The 12,604-nt window shown below is 34.1% G+C and overlaps 1 protein-coding gene across 11 annotated transcripts in view; it reads right to left on the bottom strand.

The window, feature by feature from the left end:
- Nucleotides 1-883: 883 nt before the first annotated feature.
- Nucleotides 884-12,604, bottom strand: part of SGCZ (sarcoglycan zeta) — a 348,739-nt gene continuing 337,018 nt past the window's right edge. For 8 of the 11 annotated variants that reach the window (XM_032444281.1, XM_015862366.2, XM_015862367.2 and 5 more), the window contains one exon: nt 1,527-6,112. In XM_032444281.1, coding sequence (XP_032300172.1) covers nt 5,918-6,112 — 195 coding nt within the window. In that variant the 3' untranslated portion in view covers nt 1,527-5,917. Of the gene's footprint in view, nt 6,113-12,604 lie in introns of all 11 variants that reach the window. The other 3 variants (XR_004306979.1, XR_004306978.1, XR_004306977.1) reach the window with 3 other exon arrangements.

Raw genomic sequence — 12,604 nt, 5'->3', positions numbered from 1 at the left:
AAGACCAAACAATATTTTAAAATTCAAAAATTCAATTTAGTGTTTCAGGGGAAACGTTCTTTTTACAAGCAGAACTTGTATTAAATTCTGGTTTCAATATGGGCTATGTTGAACCAACGCAATGTAGTTTTGTTTTGTTCTCCTTCATTAAACCTTTCACTTGTCTTTTTGTACCATTTAGTTTTTCCTGGATTAGACTAGTCCAAACCAGAATAAAATGGCTAAGAGTTTCTTTTCCTGCTGTATCAGCTATTGTCAATTAGTCACATGAAACTAAGAATGACCAGAATTACTGACAGGTCTATGCAACTCCTGCTCATGTGCAGAAACTGCAGTTTTTTAGGCATTATACAGTTAGCTACTGTTTGGCTACTGTGAATATTGCTAAAACCGTAGCATAATGTGAAGGAGCTCAGTGCAAACAAATCACCTTCATGCTTACCCTGCTTTTTACCAGAGCTATTTGCAAGGATGTGTGGTGAACAGAATGGATACCAACTTAAATGCAGGTAGGACTTGTTTGCATTGATGAGACCATCACAATCTCTGACATGGCTGTGTAATTGCCAAGTGGCTTGTTGGTGCAGTTTAAACTTACATATTGTTTTTATTCTGTCAGACTACAAAGGAATTTCTTCAGTATAATATGCTTTTACAGTAGAAGAGATGAGGACTCTTCAGTAAAACTGATGTAGAAATAAAACCCATATATTTTTTTAATATTCTGATTTTCTTTACACAGATACTACATTTAAGTGCAGTAAATGTTTTAAAAAATATGTTTGAAACAAAACTCTATTGTGTTGTGTGAGAAGAAAACCTTAAAGCTACTACATTTTGGCTAATGTAGACAAAAGAATATAAAACAAACAAACCAGAAAAATTTTTTTTTCATCAGTTATTCTGCATCCTGCTCTCACCCTTAGAAAGTTTTTTATTTCTGAAGTGAATTCTGATATGTTCCCTAATTTATAGATCACATTTATTCATGGTTATTCAGTAGCACCAGATAAAAATGCAAAATCAAAGGAAAGTAGTAAAGGATATTTCAGACTATATTAATTATATACTGTAAAATTTCTATCTTTCCAAGGGGAAAAAAAAAAAAAAAAAAAGACAATTTCCAACTTCCAAAACCTTGCTGTTATTTTCACAAAATGAAAAACCCAAGGAAACTGAAATAAAAAGTCTTAAATTTTTAGTGTAGTGCTATTGAATAATGTTATCTACAATTATGACAATCCGTTAAATAGAAAAAAGATTTGTTTTACATAAAGCAAGAGTACAAAAGCACAGCTTTTGTAATTTTGGTAATATTGCAGTTTTACAAACATATTGCATAGTATGTGTAAGAAAATAGTTCCCATCTTTTTATATATTATATACACAAGAAAATCATTAATGCGAAATTTACAAAACAAAAATGGTTAGCAGACCTTTACTGAGTACTGATTGAAACAATATGACACTCAACCTTTGATCCAACTTACATACTCATTACTGTGAATCAGCTGATAGTAATTCCATAGTGTTTTACATGTTTATTATTTAGACAATGATTTAGAATCTTAAACCAAAACCATAAAAAACAATACAAAGTGTCAGTAACAGAGTATCTTAAGCAACCTTCATAAAACCCGTCTAGGCATTTATGGCTGTATCTTCAACACAGATGTAATAGCCCTCTGCAACTAAAATGTTTTAAAAAATGAAATTGTGTTGTCCAGTTAAACCACCATTTTTCAAACAAAACAGTATAGCTTCAGCTGAAAGAAGCAATATCTTGGCACAGGTTGGAATATACACTCTCCTCTTTTTATGAACACTGGAAGATTCATATTAAGTACAAACAGTAACATAACTGCACAATGCTGAAAAACAAAAGAAAAGAAAATAACAACAACAACAACAAAAAAAAAACCTCTGGGAAAAAGTGAACAATCTACAGCTCAAAATGCTGTACAAATCTAAACTATGTTACAATTTCATGTTGTAATTACAACTTGTTTTCTCTTCATTCCAACAGAATTAGTAGAAGCAGCAGTGTCATAATGTTAGATAAAGTAGAAGTGTCAGTCTTTGGTCTTATCACTTAACCAACAAATGAACTGCAGTACAAAACCATACAGCTAACAGTGCTGAGAGATTGCTGATGCTTTTATTTTTCTTTTTTAAACAAGAAAGAGACAGTATCCTATAATATAATGATGCATATTTTTACAGAAGATAAATCTCTTGTATGCATTAAATACATGTAGCTAATAAGGTCTTTTCGTATGTTTCACTGTTGCCATAGGGATAACTCCAGAAAAGTCAAACAGCTGCAATACTATCTTAGTGGTTCCCAAACATTTGAGTACAAAAAGAAGCTTTATTTGATACATGTATTCATATACTAGAAAGAGCCTCAAAAGAGTATTTTTAGTTGTTTTTGTTTGTTTGTTTGTTTGCTTGGTTTTTTTAATTGCTCTAATTTTAATGCTTAAAAATACCTTGAGGTCTTCAATCTTTCTCTACAATTGTCAAAACAGAGTGATTTGTTAAAGGGAAACTCATCCTTAGCTGGAATAAGAAGCAACATCTCTTTTCTGGAATAAGTGATAAAATTTTTAGTTAAGACACTAGTATAGTAAGAGATACAGCACGAACTTTACATAATATGAATAGTGGGACATTATACTTGGCTAATAAGGACTAAAACAAAGAAAGGGCCAAGAATTTTTGAGGGAGGTGACAAAAAGTAACTGAAAATTTCTGAATGGTTCTGCACATAATGACCTTTATTTCATGCCTTGACATTAGAAAACCAGGACTGAAATAGTAAAGGTATAGCTCCATGTTTTAACATGGTATTTCCACTAAGATCTGTCAGTTTTCCTGCATCTGAAATGACATGGTGGAACTGTGTCACTTTTTGAAGCATACTACAAACTAAAGAACTCTACTATTGTCACCTCCAAACTTTGAAAAAATTCCAGATAGATTTCTCTTCCTGCTCAGAAAAAATGATACTGCTTATATATTATTGGTGTTCTGATGTTTTTAGTCCTTTAAATGCATTGAAATCCCTTTTCTCATACGCTTTGAAGTCATGTGGTCCAGAAAAATCCTTAAAAATGAAAACTGATCTTTTCTTTTTCTTATAGCTTTCATGGATGTATATATCAATATTATGAAAGCCACCAGAATATTAAGACATTTATAACCACCTCATAGTTTCCCAAAGCTCCCAAATTTACTTGTGCCATATGATACTTGGTATCATAAATACTATGGGGCAGATTGAAATGACTGGTAGCAAGAAGATCCTGATGGTGCAAAACTTTGTGGACTTACTGGCTCGGTTTTGTCCAATGTACTATCTACATATCTGTCCTAAGTTTTCCTCATACACAGAGGTAAAATATTTAGCCTTGTGAATATGAATCCCGTTACAAAAGATATGTAGGGTTGTTTGTTTGTTTGTTTTTTGCTGTTGTTGTTTGTTTGTTTGTTTCTTTTTTATTCTGTTCGTGTAGAATTTATAAAGTTTCAGTCTATTTGTTCAGTGGCTAGAAATATACTACAGGTAAATTATTATATAGAGTGAAGAACAAACAAATTAGAAATATTCAATAGAATATGCATGACAAAGTATCTGCAAGCCATTCCAGTGAATTTATTTGAGAATAATAATAATAAAAAAACTTAGTCGATTTGTCTGGAATTTGTAAGAAGGTAGAATTTAATTCACAGAATAGATAAGTCAGTAGAACCTCTTCATCTTTGAAACAACCAGTGTCTGTGGGTGTACAGAGATAATGAATGCATATGGATTTATCTTGTCCTCCTGGAATACTACTTATCCTTTCATCCTTGGACTTTCACACCTACATGCTATTTTGTAAAAAGTAGAACAAAAAGTATAAAAAGACATCTATTTCTTTTTGGTTTTAAGTAAGTGTATATTGCATTGATGGACTTTCAAATGTTTTATTATCCCTGTTGTTTGGATCTGTTTCTGTCCCTCTTACTACAAATCTCCAAGCTTCTAATATATTTTCCTACAATATTTTCAAACACATTTTCTTTCAAGTGAAATATTAAAATTATTAAATGAACAACAAATTATTTTTTACTAACCATCTTTTGAAGAAATAAAACAATTAGTTTAAAATCTTGATTTAAATGCTAGAAAACACCAGTGTAGCATTCTTGCTATGGAGTGAAATTCACACCTCTGAAGAGAACCAGTGGAAAGACTAGCACCAGTTAAGCAATGCACCCGTCTTGTGCTGGTCTTCTGCATAGGAGTGAATTTCACCTGAAGTGAAAACAAAGTCAGCCTTATTAGGTGGTAATAAAATAGCAAGGTAATCAAAACATTAGTTTACTTCTTTTTCTACTTTTTTTCCAAAGACAAAAATATATACTCTGTAGAAATACTCACCTTTCACTCTTTGCCCTTCAGAGTTACCTTGCAAAAGCTGTCACTGAATTGATGATCTTACATTCAGAAGCCTCTACATCTACATGCTAGGTGATGTAATTTAAAGGATAATATTAAAAAGTGCACTTACCTTATGTAATCAAGCCATCTTCCAGAATAGGAAACATTTTTATACTGTTTTACATTCCTGGGTTCTGTAAGTTTCAAGATACTCTTGTTAATCAATGGTGTGATAAATTTATGTAGCAGTATACCAAAGTGTTTTCATAAGATTTCAATTAGAAATCAAATGAATCAAGTATGAATGTTGATACAAGTAAGAAATCCCATATTAAACCGGTCAAAAATAGGAAGTCAGCAGTGATATCTTGGTGCAAATGGGGCTGCATTATTTAAAAACAGTCCTGATGAAGTCAATGTAATGATACCTTAGCAGCAGATGGTAAACAAAAGAGAATAAAAAATATGAGTGTCATACCACTTGTTAGTGAACTGCTTCTCAGCATTACACATTGCGTTAGTACTAATATTTATGCTATGTTCAAATGGTGGTAGTTAGCTAGAAAATGGACAAGATGTACTTTTGAAGATTTTTTTTTTTTCCTTTGCCAATTATAATTACTTTATGAAAAGCAATACAATGGTCAAAAGACATATCATCAGTATTTCCCTCTTCACCCTGTTCTTCTTTCCCCAAGCCTGTATGTTTTAGTGAAAGCAATTGCTTCACATGCAGTAGCCACAAAATTAATATAAAAGGCCATTCAGATCAGATAAACAGGAGAAGATGTCTTTTTTCACTCTGAAAGGTAATATTGCTGAGCACTTCCAAAATTTACCTAGTGTACAAAACCCTAGACTTAGTAGACAAAGAGTAACAACACACTTCTAAAGAAACCAAACTCAGGGAGGGATTCTGTCTCTTTTTGTGTTAAAAACCATTTACTGAATGTAATCGTTTAGTAAAGCAAGCATCACACAATGCTTCAAAACTTTAAAATTCAGGGATAAAAGTTTACATCCAAAAAGATGAATGGAAAATTGTGCTTTCAGACAGTAGAGTTATTTATCATACGTGGGTAACCAATTCATCTCACCATCAGATTCTGGGCAAATTTGTTTATGTACTGTATATATATATATATGTGCAGTTCATATCCAGGTCCTGCAAAAATCTAAAACTATGTGCTTCACTTCATGTAGCAAAGGCACCTGTGTTATTCTCCCTTTTGGATAAAAGGTGATATTATGTTCCAGGTTTCCTGATGAAGAATACACTGATTTCTGAATATCTCACTCCCATCTCTACGTTGAGTGGTAACACAAACCACGAGAGAAGGCAGCGCTGTATTCCTGCTTACACTGGAAGAAGTTGCTCTGCAGGCCATTTGAAGCGTCAAACTTGTCACAAGGGAAACCGAGCAGAACTGTGAAGCAGAGGGATAGTAACAAAAGGCTATTCTGGTGTGAGGATAAATTGGAGTCCTTCTAGCTCCACAAGCAGATGTTGCTACTGGACTGACACGTGGAGCTTGCTCCTGCTGGGGACAGGTAAAGTTTACCATTGGGACAGACGCAGAGCTCATAAATAGTCTGGCGAGGAGCTGAAGAGCTTGGTGAAGAGGAGGAGAAGGAGCCCACTGGCAGATTTCCCAGGCGGATTGTATCTGCATTTAAAAATATCTACAAAAGAGGAAATAAAAGAATTAGTACATTTCTTCCAGTATTTAAAAACAAACAAACAAACAAACAAACAAAACAAAAAAAAACAAAAAAAAAACCCAACCAAACATGTATTTGAGGCAGTCGTGAGATTTTGCAAATATATAAGCTGTCAACATTTCTTGTTTTTCAACTGTGAAGTTGCCTACCCATTAATACCCATTACTACAGTATATGCAAATGGTTCCCCCAACACGTTTATTCAGATACAAGAAATGTCATACAGAAATATTTAGACAGTATTCTTAAACAGCTCCAATTTTCACTTGTGCAATTTGCGATTAAAATTTATTCATTCATGGCAGTAGCATATCCTCATCCTGCGAAAGTTTTTATTTTCACAAATGTGAAGAGGTATTAAAGTGCATTCCCTAGTGTGCTCCTGTAAGCAGCAGGAAATATGTGCTGAACTGTGCAGTAAGGACTTAACAATAGCTTCACTCTGAGAATAATAAAATAAGGATGCAGATTTACTCACACAAATTAAAGAGCTTATTTGACCTAATTTAGGAGCATATAATATTTCAGGTTAAATTCCTATTAAGAAGGCCATTGTGCTATTCCCATTTGTTTCTGAACATATCAAGTGACTTTAAAAACTGTGGTGTTTTATCTCCTTCTGTTAGAAACAAGAGACGGTATTAAAAAGCAAACTCGAATAATGTTAATAAATCTGTATCATATTCTACAATATTTACACTTTTGTTAAATTTTCATGATGACATGAAATCAGGTAAATAAAGAAAAAACAATGAAAATCAACCACTACTCCCACTAGTACAAACAGATAAGCTTCCAGATGCTTGGAAGTCTTTTTTTTTTTTTTTTTTTAATTATGAAAGGAGTAAATGAAAGCCAAAGCAAGATCAGCCATTAACTTGGATGCAGACTATGGCAGCAAAGCAAAATGACTCTATCTCTGTAAATGACTATAGAAGCTTAGGGGAAGGTGAGTGATTTTTATACGGTATTGAAAATCAAAATAGCCAACTTGACACCACCACAGCACAATGTCAGCAGTACATTTAAGGAACTGGGAACATATGACATTTGACATTTCCAACAGTAAATGCATATTATTATTATTACATATATTAAGCCGGTGGTATATAGCAGAAAAGCAGTGCAGAAGCACTACAGAACCCAGAAGTGACTGACAGCAGGATGGGAAAAAACTGAGGAGAGAAAGATAAATGAAAATCCATGCAATGACTGATGCACAATCACATTACTGTCCACAGCAGAAACAATGTAAATGACTGGGATTGTTGAAGGAAATACAGGCTGAACATAGCCCAAAATAATATAAACACTGTCGAGGCCTCCTCCTCCCAGAGGAAGATGCTGTCATCAATGGGAAATAACATTAAAAGGGACAGAAGGAAGAATCTCAGAGGCACAGATGACAAGTGCATGGCATGATGCCTTTCTTAATTCTCATCCTTACTGACAGGAATCATTACAAAAAATAAACGCAGTGAACTGTTATCTTTGTTCTGCAATTTTTATAACAAAAGAATGATGCATTTACACATACCCAAGCTGTTTTAAAATTCCAGTTTCATAAACCTGAAGTAATTAGGAGTCAAAAAGCCCAGTAAAAATAATTTAGATGGAAGAAATGTGGACAGTGTTGAGAACAAGTTAGTATTGTTCTACCAGAATTGCAACTGAAAAAGAAGATTGCATACGTGAAAAGTTCATCTCAGATAGGAGCAAATATAAAAGTAACTACAGAAAGCATAATGAGAAAATAAAATTACAGATGAGGGAAACAAGGAACTTGATAGAATGCTAGAGGCTAGAACTGGTAAAATGTGGTAAGGAAAGAAAAGACTAATCATCAGTCAGTGGAGTTAATGCAAATAATAAGCACTCTTTCATTTCTAATGCAAGAAATAAAACAAATGTTAACAAGTCCACTATTATCACAGCAATGGTGGAGTTATCAGCAGGATTGAATAAAACTCCAATACCATTCAACAGTGTAAGCTTAACATAAATATTAGCACATCTTTTATACTGAATAGTGTTCAGCATCGTTTTCTACTCAGAGAAAGATCAAACACTAACATCAGAACATGATAAAGTGCTTTCAATTTCAACATTAACTCTGCCGGATATTAAACAGAAGCCTGGACTGTCATATACTTATAATCAGCGGCTTTTGATAGCTTGAAAAGAGCTCTAAAAAACAAAAAAACAAAAAACAAACAACAACAACAACAAAAACAAAACAAAACAAAACAAAACCAAAAACTACAACAAAACAAAAATAACTTAGTAGTGTTTTGGATATTTAATCATGCTACAAGATAAAATCTTTTGGTTGCTTTCATCTTGGTCATTTTACTCATTATTTCTATCTCTTTGCTTATATCAGGACAGCTACACTTCTGCATCTCCTAATTGCAGAGATTCTGTAGTGTAGTGCCCTAAGGTTTTAATTCAGTGGACTTCTACTCCAGAGTTTACTGCAATACAATGTCGCTCAATTATTTCACCATTAAATTAAATGATCTTATCAGGCATAGATGTACATGTTTTTCCACCAGCACTTTCAAATTTCACACTGTGATGTTGATGAAATCACATTTTTCTCATGCCATGATCTTGAGCGTTAGCTCTAATGTTCTGTCCCAACAGGCACACCACAAAATCTGATGAGCAATGAGGATACTAGTTGTACTGCGTTGCAGAGAAACTGAACTGAATTCTTGCAAAAGAGTATCTGTTGCAGTGAGTCTGACAAGCTCAATGCCTTTGCAGAAAGGTGGGAAAGCACTGCAGTTTAGACAGACTCCTATAGCTACACTCTGGGAAAGCCCAAGATGAAGAAGTTTGATAAAGGTGGCATAAAGCCAGCATTAAAACCTTGTCTGTACATACGCAGTCAGGATTATACATAAAAGATTAAATTTGCAGATGCAACACTGCTATTGTTAGTAATTTCAGCAAAACCAAAACAAAGTAAAACAAACATACAAAAACCCCTTTGCATGGAATTTGAGAGAAACATAGTTCATGTTTGAGGTTGGATGGGGCTGCTCAGGGCCCCATCCAACCTGGCCTTGAACACCTCTGGGGACAGGGCATTCAAAGTCCCTTGGGGAAAGCTGTTCCAGCACCTTACCACCCTTTCAGTGAAAAACTTCCCCCTGGCATTTAATCTAAATCTAACCATTACCCCATGTCCTATTACTATTTACCAATTTAAAAAGTTGATTTCCCCCCCATTTCTAATCTTCCTTTAAATACTGAAAGGCCATACAACCTTCTCTTCTCCAGACTGAACAAGCCTGTGGTGGGGCCGCCAGAACTGGATGTCGTACTCCACCTGAGGCCTCAGAAGGACATAGTAAACAGGGACAATCAAATTCCTCTCCCCACTGGCCATCCCTTTTCTGATGGAACTGAAGATACCATTGGCTTTCTGGACTGTGAGTGCACACTGCTGGCTCATATTAAGTTTTTCATCTACCAGAATGCCTTAAGTCCTTCTCAGCAGGGATGCTTTCAAGGAGCTCTTCTCCCATTTTGTATTAGTTCATCCTGGGATTATCTTGACCCAAGTGCAAAACCTTGCACTTGGCTTTTTTGAACTTCTTAGGTTTACATGCGCCCAACATTCAAGCCTATTAAGACCTAGATGGCATCCTTTCAGCTTTATCAACCTCACCACTCAGCTTGGTGTCATCAGCAAACCTGCTGAGGTTGCACTCAATCCCATAATTTATGTCACTGATAAAGATGTGAGATAAAGAGTACTGCTTCCAAGACAGACTCCTGGGGTACACTGCACATCATCAGACTCCCTTGGGACATAGAGCTGCTGACCACAACCCTCTGGCTCCTTATCCATTACACAGTGCACCCTTCAAATCCCTATCTCTCATAATGATAAGGATGCAGTGGGGACCACGTCAAAGGCCTTGCAGAAGCAAATTCATGTATATAAAAGAGAAGTGTCAGTGTGCCTTTTTCCTTTTATTTACACAGAACCTGCTTGAAAAAGTACATAGCAGCTGCATCATCTTCAGTAGAGCTAAGGCTAGTTTGCAGCCTTTCCCTTCAAAGAGTGATGTATTTCAAGACCATTAAAATTATTTGCTAGACCAAATAGTCTTTGGCATGAAGTAAGCTATATAGGATGCTGTGTTTATATCATAATGTATTTCAGGTATACTTCTACGTACTCTTACACATAGCAGAATCTAGTATCTGCAGAATTCAAAATTGATCTGTACTTATTCAGTGTGCTTATATGTGAAAGATGCAGTAGCCAGCTAGAAGTCAATTGTGCTGAATTTCCAGACAAGAAAAGTTATTTTTCTGCCTCTGTGAACCAGTAGATTCAGCTAGAACTCAGAGCTTCATATTGCTTTCTGCTTGCAAATGATTGCTACTTTAAACCATTAGTTATGTTTTATTTATAGAATAAAACATAGTTCACAATTAAATGCCAAGCTGTAATTGAATCAAAGGATTCTGCTGATGCCTTGGCTCACAAGGGTGCAGCTCAAGAGTTTTATAAAGAGCAGTAGAATGTGAATAGAAATTACAGCCCCTAGTATTCAGTCAGGGATCATGAATTATTATGTGTAATATAGCTAAAAGGATTATTATAATACTGTAGTAAATAAAAAGAAAATGTATCAAACAGCAGAACTGAGAATACTTGCAGAGGCTTTCATTTTGTGATGTGGGAGGCTAAGGATTATACTGTATGAGAAATAAGGGTAAAGGAAAATTATTTTGTAAACACGTTAATGTTCTTTAGAATATATTTTCTAAAGTTATTTTTAAATAAAAGAAAAATATACGCTTTATAGACTAACCCGCAGTGAATTCATAGCAATTGTCTACATGGCTAATAATTATTTTTTCCTGATTGCATATAACTATTTCTTGGTATGACAGAGCAGTAATTATGTTATAGAAGGAAATTATTACCTAGTGTATCTTTGGTGTTTTAGTAAATAAGCTTATAAACTTGAAAAAAAACTAAAAGTTAACCAGCATGAAAATGATACCAAAAATCACGTATTTTTTTTCTAGTACAAAAAATATCTTTCCACAAATATGGTTCATTGTTTCCCAGAACCAGGTCACAAATACAATATTCTTTTACTCATGAATGAAACCTGATTAAGAAAACATATTTTTATTCTAAAATAGAGGTTATTTTTTACATCTATTTTTGTTATTGAGAATGTGTTTTCTGAATTATTAGTAAAGTTTAACTGTTTATAATTTTTTCTTTATAGTCTGAAAATCCATTGTGTATCTCTTGGGCTTCAATTACTTACCTCAGTCAATATGTTGCTGTAGATATTTTGGCTATCAGATGTTTAACCTGGTTCTTCACACTGGGCTGTAATGCTCCAGAGTGGTCACATGGTAACACTGCAGTTACACTGTGTTCATATCTTTCTGTACTTTCTTCTGACTCCCTCCAGTAGGGTCTATCTAAACAGTTTATCTCAGGATGGATTTTCTCTGCATATTTAGGGGGGAGTGCTTAGGGGGGATCTTACTGGGACTGCCAGTATTCACGACATATTTAGACACCTTGAATTTTGTCAGATATGTGTTAGCAGACAAGAACTTCTTGGGAAAGGGTGGGAAAAAGTTGCTATCTTGCTCTCTCATATCAATCTAACATCTACATGGGAAATCACAGATGAGTAGAGTCTTATTTACCATGCCCAGGAATACAATACATATTTTTAATAGAATGTTCAATTAAGCTTGTTTTACACTGTCTTTTTTTTTTTTTTTTTTTTTAATTTTCTATAAAGCATTTTATTCTTAACTGAATTCCAACTCCAACAATGCAAAAGATAGTTATTATAACTTTTCTTGAGTTTCTATTAACACTATCTATATGAGATAATAAGAAATTGTTTCCAAAAACATATTTTCAATGTACACTAGTAGATATTTCTGCCACTCATGGACTGTGAGCCAAACCAGTGACCCAATTTAATATTTTTTTACTTGATTTCACACAGATTTACACATGAAGAATCCATACCAAATTTTTTGGATTTTTGATCACTGAAATATGATTCTGGTAAAATCATACAATGACCACAGCACTGAAATTATCTTTCAGAGGCAATAACAGCCAAAGGGAAAATATGCAGTATGCAGAGCAAACTTGTTGAAACATTATCATAGCTTAATAAGTTATTAATTCAATTTATCTCTTTCAGCTTGTCAAATTCATCCAAAATTACTTTCTACCATCATCACTTAGCTGTATTTTCTTTTTCCCAAGTGTGTGCTGGAGGACTGGATAGTGTTTTTCTTGAGTGTCACACTAAAAACTATTCTTTGTCTCTATCCTTTTCACTTTTTTTTCAGTGTGCATGAGATTTAGTAATTCAAATATTTGAAAAAAGAAAAATAAATAGTAATCATCGAGCAAGCCAAACAAAACTTGTTTTA

This window comes from Coturnix japonica, chromosome 4, assembly GCF_001577835.2.
Source record: "Coturnix japonica isolate 7356 chromosome 4, Coturnix japonica 2.1, whole genome shotgun sequence".
Classification (NCBI taxonomy): Eukaryota; Metazoa; Chordata; class Aves; order Galliformes; family Phasianidae; genus Coturnix; species Coturnix japonica.
Note: the sequence above shows the minus strand (reverse complement) of the source record. Positions and strands in the feature narration are given on the sequence as shown.